Source organism: Leptopilina boulardi, unplaced genomic scaffold, assembly GCF_019393585.1.
Source record: "Leptopilina boulardi isolate dan_hultmark-lab unplaced genomic scaffold, ZJU_Lbou_2.1 LbouV2_366, whole genome shotgun sequence".
In the NCBI taxonomy this organism is placed as follows: Eukaryota; Metazoa; Arthropoda; class Insecta; order Hymenoptera; family Figitidae; genus Leptopilina; species Leptopilina boulardi.
The window spans coordinates 844,087-862,672 of record NW_026137936.1 but is presented as its reverse complement, the minus strand read 5'-3'; the positions used below and the strand labels follow the sequence as shown (position 1 = coordinate 862,672).

Genomic DNA, 18,586 nt, shown 5'->3' with positions numbered 1-18,586 from the left:
AAAATAAAGAAATAAATAGTAAAATAATGTATTTTATTATAGTTCATTCAGCGGCCACTTGCTTGAATTGGCGCTGACTCCTGGAGCACTGACTCACTCAAACAACTACTGTATATGCGCCGCCATGTTTGTTTTCATTTTCATTTAAAAATTTAACCTTTTTAAACTTTATTTTTTTTTTTAATAATTTAACGCAAAATTATGTAATTTTTCGAAGAACAGCGAGATTTTTTGTACCCAAATCTATATCATCCCCTCAAAATTTTTGATAAAAATCCTTTTTTTATTTTAGAGTAAGATGTATATTACCAAAACACATTTACCTATACTAGGTCACGTGGGAGGTTACCACGTACTCATAACAATAGTTTTGAATAGATATAGTAATAAAATAAAAAACCGACTGTTATATTTGAATGATTTAAAAGAAATTGCTCTAATTTTCTTGGCCATAGTGAGTTTTATCAGAAAAATTGTTTACCATTGCAAATCAATCTGGCAATCTAGACTGTAAAGTTTCTTATGTTTTGAAAGCCGCGACATTGCGGCTGAGCTTTACTTTCATACAAGCTTCGTGACCAAGGGCAACGTGCCAAGCTTTCAAATACCAAGGATGTTAGTGCACGTACAATAAATTTGTGGATGAGTTTGAACCTAGGTGAAGTCATCTTGTTGTCATTTTCTCCAAGTTAAGATTTTTATATTTTTCACTCTCAAAAAAAAAAAAAAAAATTCTTTTGATTTCTCAATTTTTAAAAATTTTATACTTTTCTTCATTTTTGAAGTGGGCGAAACCTTTTTTTCACGGTTATTTTATTATAGAGATGAATTTCAAAATGGATATTTTCATTTTATGAAATGAAATTTCCATTTAGAATAGAAAGATCCTTCCTCGTAGATATTGTTAGGAAAAACAGTGAATTTCACTTCTCATGTATAGAATACACACACATAGAAGTGTGTTCCATCAGTTTGCGGTTTTTTTCGCAAATACCCGATATTTGAACTTGTCGACACATCAAATAGGTAATAACTGACAGAAATAATCTCAGCAGTAAATCTCGTAGCGATTTCGTTTCCTCATACTGAAAACTCGCGTGCCAAGAAGACCTTGCGATGCCCTGCGGCTATTAAAGCATCATTTAAACTACTGCGTCTGTATATCAGCGCTAACACGAAGACCTTACCCCAATTTTCATAGAAAATAGATTCATATCATCAGACGTCTGTTGCCACGCTTGGTACCAACATCCACAAATTAATGTGAATGCAAATAATTATCATTTGAAATTGTCCGCAATTATTACAGCACTTCATTTGTAAAAAGTACAATCGCTTGAAAATATATAAATTCCTTAATAGCTTATTGAATTCTTGAAAATTTTTGAATTATTTAAAAAATATATTTTTGATATATTCAACATTATATATGGGGGATTTCACGCGAAACGATCAAATGGTAAAAATGGCTTTTTTCTTGTATAATTTTTCTCTCATAATATCAAAATAAAATTTTTTTTATTAATATCAGTTTCAAAATGATGATTTTTTTAAAAAAGAATGAAACTCAAAAATAAATTTAACTTTTTGGGATGAAAGGTACGATTTTTTTTTATTTTTTTAATCAAAAGCTGAGGTTTTTTCCCACAAAAATAAATAGAAAAAATGCGGATGTTTAAATATTGAAAATATTTACATACTTGTAAATAAAATTTAATTGAAACAATTGTTTTCAAGAAAAAAAAAATTCAAAATCACTTTTCACAAAAAGGTCAATGAAAGATTTTGATTATACCTACGATTTTCTTAATCTAAAAGCATAATACTTTCAAAATCTACAGGAAAATCTGAATTGTTTTGACTTTTGGTTTAATTTTTTTCAGGCGCACCGTGTAATATAAAATATTTATTAAAAAAATATTCTGAGTGAAAATTAAAATATTTCCATCGTTTATAACTATAGGATTTCAAAAATTCCCATTTCAAAATTATGAATGAAATATTTCGTACTTTTCGAGGATTTGCATTTCTAGAATATTTGTATTTGTATTTTACTTTAAAAATAAGAAAAGAACAAAAAAAAAATGTGTTACATATTATAAACGAAATGATGTATGGATTTTAGCATTTAAATCGATTTTCCAGGGGTCAACTTTTGAGACGAATGAACTATACATGTCTCGGATTTTCGATCAAAGGGAAATGCAGCTCAGCTTGAGATTGTTGTCGACAGGTACTGAATACAAATTTATCCCCTCATTCCTCTTGAGACGAGCAAATAATAAATCCCACCGTCGACTACATCATATATATATTGATCTCAATGAGCTATTGTGCCATACTTTAGTGTTCACATTGATCTCACATGAAAACCTCTTTCAAAACTGCGTCTGATTCTCGGTACAAATCGACCAAAAATATATATACTCAAAACCGTTCGAACATACAAGTATACATATATATCCGGCTTCTATTGCTCTTCCAATTTCCTTTAACAAGTCAACAAATATTTTTCATAAAAAAAAATTTTTTAATATCATATATTATATTTATAAATTAATTTTTAGAAAATATTAAAAAATAAAATTTATTATACCAATTGGTTTACAAAATAAAAAAAAAATTGAAACAACAATTTGAAAACAAAATTATAATAATTAAAAAAATATATATTTAATTAAAAATATAGTGTAAATCTATAAAGGGACCGCATGAATTTCATATAAAAATCATTAGTTGAAAATTTCATTAATTAATAAATAATTTATTTGATATAATTATTTTTTAGACAAATTATTATCATTTTTCGAATTAACATTTTTTACAGTATTTCTTTTTAAACGTATTTTTACTTAACAAAACTTTTTGATACCGAATTTTTATTTTACAGAATTATTTCTCTTTACCCAACTTTAATTTACTTTTCTGAATTCTCATTCAACGGCAATGTTAAGTGATTCGAATTTTTAAATTTCAGAATTTCCAATTTACCGAATCTTCATTTCTTTGAATGTTGATTTTCACGAATCGCTATTTAACAGAATTGTTAAAAATTATCAAGAAAATTGTGATTGGTTAATTTTAAAATTCGCGACAAAAACTTTCTGTCCATTGCATTGTTATGCCAGTTACAATTTCGGACGAATGGAAATTCGTTATTTAAAAAATTCTTTCAAATAACGAAAATTAAAATTTAGGAAAAATACAGATTTAACAAATTTGAAATTCTGCCAATAAAAAAATGGTATTAGCTTTTTTTTTAAGAAAGGATCAAAGTCTCAAGAAAAAATACAAACAATCTAGTCCCAAAAACAAAAAATTAAAAATGGCGTATCTAAAATGGTGCCAAAATATAAAAAATATATTATGTTTCCCAAGTAGAAAAAAAAATAATAATTAATATATGACATGCTAGGGGGGCTTGGCTCCCCTAATAACCTCCATTATTTCCCACTTTAATGATTAATTTTTTAAAGGCTTGCAAGTATTAAAATTATTAAAATTTTTTGTAAATTTTGAGGTTATGTTCGTTTCTTGGTTAGGGGAATTTGAAGTTATGCACTGAAAAAAAAAAATTATTTGATTCAAATACCGGTGTATTTGGTTATTATCACACTGAAAAAAGGGTTTGGTATTGACAACCAAACGTTTGGTTGATATTTAAGCAACCAAAATTTTTTTGTTGAATCAACAAAATTTTAATTATCTCAATCAAAATTTGTTTGACACAACCAAAATTAGAAAAAAAGGATTTTTGTTGTCCTAACTAAAGTTTGATTGGGACAACCAAAATTTTGTTGATTCAACAAAAAAAAATTTGGTTGCTTAAATACCAAACAAACGTTTGGTTGTCAATACCAAACCCTTTTTTCAGTGCAAATAAATATTTATTTGAATCAAATATTTCTTATTGGCCTTAAAGCCAACAGTGCCTTGATGTCCTTGTATTTTGAGATTATGTTCGATCTATGATCTTGAATTCTGGACACCTAGGACCTTGAATTTTGAGGTTATGTTTATTTTAATGCTAATAGAGGTAGAGATATGGGTCATTCCATGTCAAGAGTAACCAACCTAAGACCTATATTGTACTTACCATGTCAAAAACATAGGTCTTAGGTTGATTACTTTTGACTTTGAATTTTGAGGTTATGTTCGCTTTAACCTATTTAACCTTGATTTTTAAGGTTATGTTCGTTTTAACCTATTCGTTTTTGACATGGTTAGTACAGTCCTTGTTAAAATTTCTGAATCAGCGGTGGCGGCGGCAAAATCTTTTTATAATATAGTGATGTCTATAATGGTTTTCGAGGTCGCTGAATACGAATTTGATATAAAATTATAACAATTAGACAGTTCAACGCTGTAAATTCTATTAAGTAAAAATTTGTTTAAAAAGTTAATTCTGTTAAAAATAAAAATTTGTCTAAAAAACTATAACTGTATTTATAATAAAATTCTTTAAAATGAAAATTCGAAGCATTGAAAATAAAAGGGTTCTATCAAAATAAAATAATTGTTTGTTGAATAAACACATATATATATATATATATGAAAATTGAATATTGACATGCTTCTATATTAAAAATATTGAAAAAAGATATAATAATATTTTGTAAAATATTGAAAACCTAAGTCTCATTATCGAAGGTAGCATGTCTGCCAAAAGTTTTATGGACCATTAAAGTCATTATAGATACGACGGATGTTAATCTAGGGTCTCTACGTTCGCCAAATTGCTTTGGGAGATTTCTCTCTTTCCACTTTTTATCCCTCGCTCCTCAACCCTTTCCATTTTGTAGTTTCTATCAAGCGTTACCGTGAGCGACGAAACTTTTCTAACAACTGTGCATCCTTCAATGTGGCTTTACGCTCTACCTAGAACGTCGAGTATTCACTTCGTCAATAATCTCACAAGGCTTTTATTGTCCCAGATTTATATATGTATATACAGATCGCATCTTAAACGTATAATATGCGAAAAACGAATTTAATCTTTTTTTTATGGTATTACACTTTTAAAGGCAACTGTCAAAAATGGAATTATGGCTTTTGTCTCGTTGCCAGAAGATCATTATTGTATTCTATATGATAAGGAGGCGCTTAAAGCTATTGACTTTGTATTTTATGAAAAAAATTTATTATAAATTTTAAAGTACCAGTAAAAGAATAACGAATTCAAGTGAGAATAATATTTGTTTAAAATAACTCAAAAAAATATTTATTAGGAAAATTACCAATTATTATTTTCACAAAAAATTAAAAGGCATTAAAATAAGCTGCAACGCTTATTATTTTAATCCAATTTTGCTTATTTTAATCCATTTTAGTATTGAAATAAGCAAAATTGGATTAAAATAATAAACGTTGCAGCTTATTTTAATGCCCAATATTGGTCCTATAATAGCCCAATGGTTACCATTGGCAATTTCCCACTGGACTAAGGTAGGACAATTTTTTTTCTATCATTATTTGTGATCTAAAATTATTGTAAATTATTAAAATTTTAAAAAAATTTTTGACCATTTTAGAAATTTTATTTTTTAAAAATATTAAAATTTTTAAAAATCCAATTTTAAAAAAAAATTTTTTAGAACCTGAAATTATATTTCACAATAAAAAATAAAAAAAAGTAATTTTTAACAATTTTACAATTTTTTTTTATTTTTTAGAAATTTTATTTTTTGAAAAAAATAGAATATATTCAAAATCCATACGATTGATTGTTCAGAATCATGAAAAAAGTGTATTAAAAAATCAGCAATAAAAAATAATCAAATTGCGACAGAAGTTTAAATTTTTTAGTTTTTCAAAATTTTGAGTTTTATTTAAAAAAAATTATTAATGAATTAATTGTTTTTCAATTTCCCATAGTATATTACAGTTTTAAATACTCAATATTGTCAAAAAAAAAAAAAAAAAAATGATAACCTTAAACGTCCTTAATTTTGAAAGGTTGAAATTTCAGCAAACCCTCCCCTTAATATTAATCAACTAAAATTTGTTACAACTTTGTTACAACTAAAATTGCTTATAAATCTAAATTCACAAAAATTAAATGACGAAAAAAAGAACTTTTTTTCCTAATGAGACTCCTAATGTCTAAATTGGAATTAGTAAAAATTTTCACTAATTTAAATTAGTGATTCACTATTTGCTTCTGAATTAAGTTAAATTTTATTAATTCAAAAGCAAAAAGTGAATCACTAATTTAAATTAGTGGAAATTTTTACTAATTCCAATTTAGAGAGTATTAAATTTTTGTTGTTATTTATATTTATTTATGTAATATTAAAAGGGTTGTACCCTTATTTCATACATTTGTATTCCTAATATTAAAAGTACCTATTGTAATTTGTAAAAAATTTTAAATAAAATTGAAAAATAATTTTACTTGCAATTAAATTTTAAGGTTTATTTTTTTAATATCCAATTTTTGACAATATATTTTAATTATTAAACTAAATTTTAAGCAATTATTGACAAAGTTGTAATTATTAAACCAGTTTTGTGAGGCAAGTATTGACGAACTTTGTAAAAGGTGAAGTGCCGCCACCTCCAAGCACATTATAGAAGTTTCTTGCTATCCTACTTTCACCAATAATCCCAGTTGAAATCATTTTTTCAATTGAACAACTGCAGATAATTGTTATACTGTTTGTTTCAAATATTCACTGATAAAATAGTGTTCGAAAATCTATAATTGCCATTTTAAATTTTAAGTAATTTAAATTAAAATATTAAAATAAATCTACCATGCACTTTTTTTATTTAGTAATAAAAATATCATGTAATTTATGAGTATAGTGAATGTTAAAGAATTAATTTTTTATTTCTGCCTTATCGACATACTGTATAGAATTTAAATTTTTATTAATTATAAATAATTTTATACTGTATGTAAAAAGAAGAATATATGGTATTTATTCACATACACGCATATATAATTTATATGTATAGAGAACTCTTGTAAAGCTACATTTCACATTTTTAGTTGTATCTGGGATATCAAGTAGGTTGTGATCAATGTTCGCGAGACTGATGTGAGTAACCGGTTTTAAAATTATAAAATTATTTCTTTAAATAAAGAGTAGTTTATATATATTTAACTAAACTCTAAATGGACATTTTGCACAAAAAATATATCCATTTGATTATAGTAAATTAATCTTAAGCAATTTTTTTTTATATAGAAGAATATTTTTAAACATTTAATGATAATTTTTTACTGATAGCTGGAATTCGACAAAAAGAAATAAACTTGTTTTAGACTTTTTATTTTTATTAAAAATTAAAATAAATATTTTTTTGTTTTATATTTAGATTTCTTTAAATAAGAAAATCATTTATTTTCTGATGAATCTAAAAATAGTCTTTAAAAGCACTTTTTTTGTTAACTTTTTCTGAAATAATTGTTTTATTTTTGATTCTAAATCACCCATATAATATGTTTTAATTGCAATTTCAGTATAAAATGACGGATTTAATTCAATACACTTTGTATTCAAAAATATTTTGGATCTTAACATTCATCAGTGTGATTTATGTTTATTTGAAATTTATAATTTTTAATTATTTCTCAAGAAAAGAAATACCACATGAAAAGCCAATTCTTCTTTTTGGAAATGCTCTAGAATTCATTAGGGGTCAAAAATCATTGGGTAAATAGATTATTTAATTAAAATAAAAAAAAAATAAATAACACGCTTTTTTGACTTTTTAACAGTAATTTTCCCTAAAAATTAGACGTGATAGATTTGTAATCAAAATCTGATTGAAAAGTAATCAGGAATTATCCCTAGGGCAAAATCAGTGTCGAACAGTGTGTAATTAATCTATGCAAATTTAATTATTTAGTTTAATGAATTATCTATCATAGTAATTTAAAATAAATCTTCTTCTTTAATTACGAAATGAATAATAGAATTTATTTTTTGTTGGAAAAGTGTGAAATTTTTAAAAATTATTTTAATAAAATAATGCGATGAATTTTATAGGAGCAACAATTCAGGAAAGTTATGAAAAATTTAAATCTTTTCCAATACACGGATTTTACACATTTTTTGAACCGACTGTAATTATTAATGATTTTAAATTGATTGGTTCAGTGTTAATTAAAGATTTCGCATACTTTGTTGATCGATTTCCTGATGTTGATTTGGAATTTGATCCAATGCTTGCTCATTTATTTTGTGAACGAGGTAGAAAGTGGAAAAATAATAGATCAAAACTTTCGCCAGCATTTACTTCAAGAAAATTGAAAGAAATGTTTCATCTTCTTGATGAAATTGGAGAAAATTTAAAGAAACAATGTGAATCACCAGCAAAGAATAATGAAATTATTGAATTAAAAGAATTGTCCACTAGGTAAATCACTGGAAATAATTTAATTGCTAACTCAAAAAAAAACCAGTTACTTGACTATATTATAAAATAAATAATTATTATGATAGCAAATTATAAAATTAAAAAAAAATGAAAAAACATATAAATCAAATTACAAATATAATTATAAAATTTTTTTAGTGGATGAATTAAATTTATCATATTATAATTCTAGATTCACAACGGATACTATTGCAACATTAGCTTATGGCTGTGAGTGTAATAGTATTGAAAATCCAAATGCAGAATTTCGTCTTTATGGTAATGAGATATTCGATGGTCATCCAATTAAAGTTTTACTCTTCTTTTTTGCTCCAATTATTCTCAATATATTTCGTATAAGATTCATCAAGAAAAAAGTCGGTGATTATTTTACTAGAATTTTTGAGGAAATTGTCACTTATCGAAGAGAAAATAATATAGCCAAAAAAGATTTTGTTAGTTTACTCATGGAATTAATGGATAATGGTTTCATTGAGGATAATGACACAAAATTAAAATCTTCAGATGCAATTGCAACAGGTTATTAAAAATTCATTTTAATTGATTCAATAATATATAAAACAAAATATTTAAAAATCTTTCTTATATAATGGAAAATTATTGAAAGAGCTAATAAATTATTATTTATTATTGCAATAAATTTTAGAGACCAATATTCGCAAAATGACTTTGAGGGAAGCCTCTGCACAAAGTTTCGTATTTTTTGCAGCTGGCTATGAAACATCTTCGTCAACAATAACATATTGTTTATATGAAATGGCACTTAATCCGGAAATTCAAGAAAAATTGAGATTAGAAATGAAAAATGTACTTTATAATCAATCCTTAACATACGAAAGTATTGCGGAAATGATATATTTGGACCAAGTTTTATCCGGTAAGATTAATAATAATAATAATAATAATAATAATAATAATAATAATAATAATATCACATACAGAAATATTTTCAAATGTTAATTAAAAGAATCTTTAAATTATTCTATGGACTAAAAAAGTAAAAGTAAAATTCCAATTGATTTTATTATAACAAGAATATTTAAACTTATTTCCATTTACTAACAAATATTAAAAAAAAAGTTAACACATTTTTTTATAAAAAAAATAGAGACTTTGCGAATGTATCCGACAGTTCCCTTGCTATCACGAAGTTGTGTTCGAAATTACAAAGTACCGGGAACAAATTTTTGCATTTCAAAGGGTATGAAAATAATCATTCCCGTCTTGGGAATACATTTCAATTCGGATATTTATCCAGAACCAGAGAAATTTGATCCAGAACGATTTGACTCTGAGAATGTTATTAAAAGACATCCATTGTCATACATGCCATTTGGAGAAGGTCCCAGAATGTGTATTGGTATTATAAATCTTTATTTTCTATAAAAATTTTCAAAATAAATTAAAATCATTAATTAAAATTTAAAGGTGAATTGAACAATTGTATTCCAATTGATAACATTGATGAGATGATTAATATTTATAACAATTATGACGAAAGATTACAGTTCACTTATGAAATTCAATTCCATACAAAAAACATTGAATTAGTCAAAAATATTCTACTAAAAAACAATTACCCATCAGAATTTATAAATAAATATATAACTAAACGCATACATTATATAAAATCAAATCTTCAATATCCTAGAACAAAAAAAGAATAATAACATTTACACAATGATACCAAAGATTTTTCTACCTTATGTTCCCAACCTTTTTGAAAAAACTTCTTCATATCTAAAAAATTATTGCATTTCATCCATTCCTTGTAAAAATAATAATATGAACCACAATTTAGTTAAAAAGGGCAATGATAAAAACAAAAAAGATGAAAATACCAATACTGTTTATAAAATCAATTGTAAAAATTGTCCTGCATCTTACGTTGGGCAATCAAAAAGAATGGTTGGTTTTCGTATTAAAGAACATAAAAACTCTAAAAATAATGCAATTGCTACACATAATAATTCTTAAAAACACAATTTTGATTTGGATAATTTTAAAATACTAGACAGAGAAAGCAACTATACAAAAAACGTTTAATATCAGAGATGGTACATATTAATTTACTATAAAAATCCAGTTAATAAAAAGGAGGATATACAAAATCTCAATAATTATTATATTCAATTTCTAAATGAAAAAAAAAAATTCATAACTCTCTTATTTGATTTCATAAACCTTGCCATTTTTCTTACTTTATTTTCTATTTACTGATACGGTCATTCGCCCCATCACGACTGATGTTGCTATGTACTTCGAAAAAATTTTGTATTTATTTTATCATTGTCAAATCAAAACTGCTATGACATAGACGTATAGACTCATTTTTCTTCGGTAATTAAGCTTTATATAAATTCTATAATTATTACAATAATATATATATGTATCGTGTTTTAATAGTAATTATTTAATAAATTTATAGTTTCTGAAGAGGGCAGCTGCGCTTTCCGAAACGTAAAGAAATTGTTTCACATTAAACCTGACTCTGAGTGATCGTCCAATTCACCTTTAAATTTTAATTAAGGTTAACCGAGTGATAAATTCAATTATTTATTTAAAATCATTAATATTGATAATAATTTTTTTTTATTTTTCATATTTAAATTATTATTAAATAGATTATATGGAGCACAATTTTTAAATAAATAATAATTCTTCTATAATCACACTGAGAAAAAAAAATTTAGTGTTTGCAACAAAATTGTTTGGTTAGGCAATTTTGGTTCTTGTAACCAAATTTTGGTTGGCTGAAACAAAGTCGTAGAGTTATCTCAACCAAACATTTGGTTAAGCCAACCAAATTATTTTGTTGAACATTTTTAAATTCCAACCAAAATTTAGTTACGACAACAAAATAATTTGGTTGACACAACAAAATAGTTTGGCCTAAAAAACCAAATGATCGTTTGTTGTCCTAACCAAAATTTGGTTGCGACAACCAAATAATTTGATTCGCTTTCAGCTCATAGCTTAAGAGAATAGTTAGTTTAAATTTCTTACAAGGATGGGTAGGGGTCGTCCATAAATTACGTAAGACTTTCTTCTGGTCATTTGAACCCCCCCCCACCCCCTATGTAAGATTTTTTACATGCATCGATCCCAGGCGGAGATGAGATTTTTCAAAGTCCTCAAATATTTCAATTGGATAAATATAAATTCAATGTTAAATTGATAATAAATAAATAATGAAATAAATAAAAGAGATAAGGTAGAATAAAATTTTTAATTTTACAAAGAAAACTGTTTGTTTGATCAACTAAACATTTTTGTTGACCTAACAAAAAAAATTTGGTTGGGCTAACCAAAAATTTTTGTTATGCCAACAAAAAACACTCAACCAAATTTTTTGGTTGACTCAAACAAATAGTTTGGTTGCTTAAATACCAACAAAAATTTTTTGTTGGTCCAACCAAATTTTGGTTGCTCTGACTAAACATTTTTCTCAGTGTAATGAAACTAAATTATACTTTTGTTATAAGCAGTTTTGAAAGAAAAATTTCTAAAAAATTTTTATCGTTTACTTCATTATTTTAAAAATTTCTAAACTTTCTGATGGTTATAGTAATTTTGAAAAAAAATTATATAATTCGTAATATACAATATTTCCTTTGAACGATAAAATTTTTAATTTATCTCAGATTTAAATTAAAAATTCAAAAGAAAGTTTAAGGTCATGTGATTGTTGTGATTTCACATGTAAATATTCTCTGCAGGTTTTCTTGCAAAATACTTAATAGATTGAGCTAAAATTTTGTGGAGAACTCAAAAATAATATAAGAATTCGTTGTTAAATAACAAAGTTTAACCCTGACGAAGGTTTTGGATTAAATTTCAATCAGTTTGAATATGTATTATTTCGAGAAATTCCAAAATTTGTTTCCGAGCCAATCATTTTCTATTCGGATCCAAATTTTAATGTAACGTAACAAAATATTCTATCCGAATCAATTCATTTTATATTCTGAAGCTAAATTTTAATTCTTTTCAATTTATGTTTCTTCATTTCGAATCAATTCGTTTTATTCTGAAACTAAATATTTTAATCCTTTTGAGTTAATTAAAATATTTATCGAGAAAATCTATGGATCAGACCTACGGATTTACAGGTGGAAATACAACAATCACATGACCTTATATATTCTATTTTTTATTTACATAAATAATATAATGAACATTTCAAGGGATTAAAAAAAATTAATTATAATTTACAGACATTATGCACGTGTATAAATTATGAGAATGTGCTATTAAACAGTGTGAATTTTTTTTTAATTTTTTTAATATTTCATTATTTTATGTAAATTTAGTTGCACGAATATCAAACAAATGTTTCATTGTTAAATTTAACAATTTTTTTCCGTATATCAAAAATTAATTTATACTTGTTTTAAATATCTAATATTTTTTTAAAAATTTATTTCCTTTTCTTTATAGGCAAAAGACTGGGACTAATTCAAACTAAAATCGTATTAATTAAATTGTTAATGAATTACAAATTTTCAATATGTCAGAAAACTGAAATTCCAATAAAAAATAGTACACGGACTTTTGTACTTACTCCCGAAAATGGTGTTTATTTAAGAATTGAAAAAGCATAATGAGATAATGAGAAAAAAAAAAATCTTTTTTATCTATTTCTTTTTTTTTAAATTGTACCACTTTATCTAATAAATACAGAAATGTAGTATTAAAAATAATTATCATTTAATGCTTTTAATGACCTTTATTGGATAAACGCATCACAAAAACTACACTGAAACGCAGTAAGTGTTGAGTCAACAGAAAATTTTTGTTTCAAAATCTAACATTGTAATGAAACAAGAAAATATATTTAATTGAATTGAATTTTCTGTGAAACAAAAATTAAATAATGTTTTATAATTAGTTAATATAAAATTGTCATTGTGAAAAGAAATTTTTATTAATATTCTATTACAAAATAAAAAGGAGATAGTAAAGTTTTTTGTAATAAATTTACGTCACTCGTAACTTTCAACCGGTTTCTTTCAAGGACCATTTATAGGACTACATCTTTAACCCGTAGCAAATTTAGACTTCAGTTAATTTTCATATTCTTGGTGAAGTGGAAAAGAGTCTCCGTGTGAAGTTATTGTATACTTATCTTTTTAATTTTTTCTTTAATCAGTGAATCAAAAGCCTACCAAGATAAAAATATAATATAGTTGACATTATCTTAAGTTTGCTTTAATATAAAAAGTCGTAAGTACATGTTAAACATATAATTATTGCAATTGTGAATAAATATAAACATAATTTGTAATTAATAATTGCAAAAAACAAGATCATTGAATTTTAATTTAGTGTACATTGACCTGTTTCAGTCACTCTAAAAAAAAAACTAATATTCCATGATTAATGTCTCGAGGAAAAATATTTGTTTTCATTTTATTAACAGTGAAGTCATTTTTAATAATTTATTTTTCTTGTTTTTTATAAATATAATTTATTGAAAATAATAATTAACTAACGTTGAAAGAGAATAATATTACGATCTTAAATGTGTTCTAGAACGTAAAATGTCCATCTTGGATTTTTATTTTCCTGGTTGGATATTGCGTTGGAGTGCTGTCATATTCATATTGTTTTATTTATATCTAAAATTTGTGACATTCACATACTGGAAAAGACGAAATGTACCACATGAGAAACCAATCATACCTTTTGGAAATACATGGCGATATATTACAAATCAAGTGTCAATGGGTAACGAACTAAATATTTAAATTTATAATATATAAACTTAAAATTTTTTTTTTTGACATTCTATTGATTTTACATAATTCCTATCAAAAATGTACTACTAACGCGGAACTGGTACCAGTACTGGGCCAGTAATTTTTATTTATAATTTATAAAATTTATAAAATATAAAAAAAAATTTTAACTTTTGGCAGAGATTATCAATAAAATAGATAAATAAATTTTCATATTAAATGAAAAATAAATTTTTTATTCTTGCAGGCGAATTAATGCAGGATAGTTATGAAAAATTTAAAATGTATCCTTTTCATGGAGTTTATTCTTTCCATGAGCCCAATTTAATTGTATCTGATCTTGATCTCATTAATTTAATTACAATAAAAGATTTTCAATATTTTCAAAATCGTATGCCAGACGATCATATAGAATTTGAGCCACTATTGAGAAATTTATTTTTTGAGAGAAACAAAAAATGGCGTAACAATAGAAACAAAATTTCGCCAGCTTTCACGTCGAGAAAAATAAAAGAAATGTTTCATCATATCGTGAATGTTGGAGAAAATTTGAAAAATTGTTGTTCATTTCCTGCAAAGAATAATGAGATGATTGATTTTAAAGATCTTGCTGCTCGGTAATATTATTTTAATTCGTAATTAAAATATGCAACACTCAATCTTATTTATTATTATTATTAACATTTTTATTTAATTATTTATCATTGTAATTTTTAATTCTTTTTAAAGGTATACAACTGATATAATAGCATCAATTGCATATGGCTGTAAATGTAACAGTTTAGAAAATCCAAACGAAAAATTTCGCATTTATGGTAAGAAAATTTTCGACGTGAATCCAGTGAAAATTTTACTTGTTTTCTTTGCACCAATTATCCTTAGGATAACTCGATTAAGGCCAATAGCACATGATGTTAATAAATATTTTAATGAAATTTTCAAGGATGTCGTTGCTTATCGACGAGAAAATAAAATTCACGAAAAAGATTTTGTAGATTTGCTCATTGAATTAATCGACAATGGTTATATTAAAGAAGATCAAGTCAGTAAAGAAATAAACGAGGAAATTTATTCGCAAGGTTTAAGAAATTCTTTATTATATTTTATTATATTTAGAACATAAAATATTTTTTAAAATAAGTAAAAAAAAGTTATATATGAGTTATTAACAAATATAGTGGATAAAATATTATCAAATTATTAATTACAGAAAAATATCCTGGAAATGTGAATATCGAATTTGCTGCAGCCCAAGCATTTGTGTTTTTTGCAGCCGGATATGAAACGTCTTCCTCGACAATAACATATTGTTTATATGAAATTGCTCTTAATCCTGAAATACAAGAGAAACTTCGCTCGGAAATTAAAAGTATCATTTCAAATTATGGTGGCTTAACTTACGATAGCATTGCTGAAATGAATTATCTGCAAAAAGTTCTTTATGGTGAATAATTTGATTTATATTTTTTCTCTTTTTACATTAGGAATGAAAAATATTAATTATATTTATGTCAATGAAATTTGTTTACGATTTAACACACGAGAGTAAAAAAGAAGAAAAAGAGACGAAAATTTATAATATTTTGTCTAACAGAAATGGTCTTTTACTATTGAAAAAAAATAGGAGAGAAGGAGACTCATGGCGCCTTCATCGCAGGGTTTTGTGGTCAATATTAATGTTACCGTTGCTAAGGAAAAAAGTCCTTAGTAACGGTTGCTATGGAAAAATCGGTCATGGTAACGGTTGTCATGGTAACGCTTGCCATGGAAACGATTGCTATGGTAACGGTTGCTATGGTATTATCGTACGAGTGTACGACGGACGGACGGACGGACGCCAAAGGGAAACTGTATATTCTGCTCAATTATATTTTGAAAGTTTAAAATTTACTATATACTTACAACAAAGAATAGTTTTACAGAAAAAAAAACAATAAATTTGTTGTTTTAAGATTTTTCATTATTTCAGAAACAATGAGAAAGTATCCACCAGTACCACTTTTATCACGTGTTTGTCTCAAGGATTATAAAATACCAAACAGTGATTTTGTTATATCGAAAGGAACAAGAATAACTATTCCTATTTTGGCAATTCATAATGATTCGGAAATATATTTAGATCCAGAAAAATTTGATCCAGAACGATTTAACAATGAAAATGTTGCTCAAAGGCATTCTTTAGCATTTTTAGGATTTGGTGAAGGTCCCAGAATATGCATTGGTATATGAAATTATTGCTATATTTAATCGTTTTATTTTATATGAACTTTTTTTTAATCAATTAAATATTAAATATATTTTGAAATAATAATTATATTTTTAAATTTTTCTATATTTAATTATAGACATTTTTAAAAAATTTTAATAATTTGATTTTTAGGTAAAAGAATAGCGTTAATTCAAACGAAAGTGATGCTTATTAAACTCTTGTTACATTACAAGATTTCGACTTGCGAGAAAACTGAAATTCCAATTCAACATAATTCACGAACCTTCACCTTGGCTCCAAAAAATGGTCTCTATTTGAGAATTGAAGCATTGTAAATATATTCCTAACATTTAAAAAAAAATCGTAAGATATTTTAGAAGTATATAATATATTTAGAATATTAGTCTAACTGTAAAAATAAAATGTGCTTATAATTTTATTCTTATTAATATGTAATAATAATAATAATAATAATATATATATATCTACCTATATTACAAAAAGATATCGCCGCCGCCGCTGTTCCAAGACTCTGAATATAGCCGCAAGTCAAGAGAAGGGGGGGTAGAAGAAAAGGGAGGGGGGGACTTGAGGCTATATTCAGAGTCTTGAAACGATCTTAACCTTTAAATTTAGGGTTGGGGGTGGGGAAAAGGAGGGGAAGAGAGGAGGGGGGATAGGAGTTGGCGCGCGAAGCTGCTGTTCCAAGACACTGAATATAGCCACAAGTCAAGAGAAGGGGGTTAGAAGAGAAGGGGGGGGACTTGCGGCTAAATTCAGAGTCTTGAAACGATCTTAACCTTTAAATCTAGGGTGGGGGAGGGGAAGAGAGGAAGGGGAATGGGGGTTGGCGCGCATAGCCCCCTAGTATATATATATATATATACTATTCTTAAATTGAGAAAATATTTTAAGTCTAAGAATATATTTTTATTATTTTCACTTCAAATATATTCTTAGATTTAATGATTCTCCGCGTAGCGCACAACTTGCTTTTTTTCAATATTTTTTAAAAAAATAGAATATAATTAAATAATAAAGGTTAAATAAAGTGTAGTTATATTATTTTAGTCTATATATATATATATATATATATATATATATATATATGTGTGAAACATATGAAACCAATTAAAAATAAATGATAATATTCTAAAAAAAAAAAAAATAATTATTAACGCCAGTTCCATCGGTTCCACCGACCCCAGCGTCTTCATCCGCCACAGAATTTCCACCGTCACTAGTGAAAGTTTAATACACAATGAAACAAACGAAATTAAAAATATTTATTATAAACTATCATAGCTCCGGTAAGTTTACTATAACTTACCAAATCAATTTCTATAAATTACCGTATAAATTTCCATAAATTACCAAAATAAAATTTTTAATTGTCGTTCGCGCTATATTATGTTTTTGTAAATTACCGCGAAAATTTTCGTAAATTACCAAAATTATAATTTTTAATTGTGATTTATGCTTTACATATTTTTATGAATTTTAGACAAAATTTCTATAAATTACCGCATAAATTTCCATAAATTACCTCTAAAATTTCCGTAAATTACCGAAATAAAATTTTTTAATTATTGTCGTTCGCGCTATATATATATTTTTGTGAATTACCCCAAAAATTTCCATAAACATTTTAAATCAAATTTTAACTATTTTGTAGAATTCAAAAAGCAAAGAATTTTTTTTTAATTTGTTTAAAAAAATTTCGATTAAAAAATATTTTTAAAGTTTCAGACACCAAATCGTGCACTACGCAGAGAATCACCCATATATTCTTTTAATATTTAATACTAAAAAATACTTAATTATTTTAAAATAAGTTGAGATATTCTAAAATAGGTGGCAAGTATTTATTTTCAATTTTAGAATATTTTTTTATGGCACTTAAGACAATTAATTTTTAATTCTAAAAAAATCGTCTTTTTCATTGAAAAGTAAGAATGTTATTAACTATAAAATTTATTTTTGAAGTAAAAGCAGTGATTTTGTATATATAAATAGTAAAAATAATTTAATAATAAATAAAAATTTCTTTAATTTTTATTATACACTGTAAAAAAAGATGTTGAATTTTAACTCCCTAGGGGATGCTATATAAGTCCCACTCTTTTGGAGTTAAAGCGAAGGAAGTTAATGCTTTACGAGTTAATTTTATGCCTAGGGTGTTAGTATATTATGGAGTTAATTATTTAATTATTAACTCCCTTTTTGAGTTGATTTTTAACTCGAAAAA

The 18,586-nt window shown here is 25.5% G+C and overlaps 2 protein-coding genes across 2 annotated transcripts in view; both read left to right on the top strand.

The window, feature by feature from the left end:
- LOC127286919 (SH2 domain-containing protein 3C) overlaps positions 1-18,586 on the top strand; it is a 120,215-nt gene that overhangs the window by 79,938 nt on the left and 21,691 nt on the right. The gene's annotated exons all lie outside the window — the stretch shown is intronic.
- Positions 6,937-16,822, top strand: LOC127286970 (uncharacterized). Its single transcript, XM_051313638.1, has 14 exons — positions 6,937-7,043; positions 7,469-7,661; positions 7,998-8,367; positions 8,561-8,907; positions 9,035-9,265; positions 9,497-9,748; positions 12,829-12,986; positions 13,072-13,078; positions 13,924-14,118; positions 14,377-14,746; positions 14,859-15,208; positions 15,340-15,573; positions 16,099-16,350; positions 16,510-16,822. The coding sequence occupies exons 2-14, from the start codon at positions 7,475-7,477 to the stop codon at positions 16,671-16,673; spliced, it is 3,117 nt and encodes a 1,038-aa protein (XP_051169595.1). The 5' UTR covers positions 6,937-7,043; positions 7,469-7,474; the 3' UTR covers positions 16,674-16,822.

Coding starts and splice junctions, on each gene's coding strand:
- LOC127286970 (XM_051313638.1), top strand. CDS start 7,475: ATGACGGATTTAATTCAATACACTTTGTATTCAAAAATATTTTGGATC. Junction 9,749..12,828: donor AGGTCCCAGAATGTGTATTG/GTATTATAAATC, acceptor TTTTCTTTATAG/GCAAAAGACTGGGACTAATT. Junction 15,209..15,339: donor CGAGGAAATTTATTCGCAAG/GTTTAAGAAATT, acceptor TATTAATTACAG/AAAAATATCCTGGAAATGTG.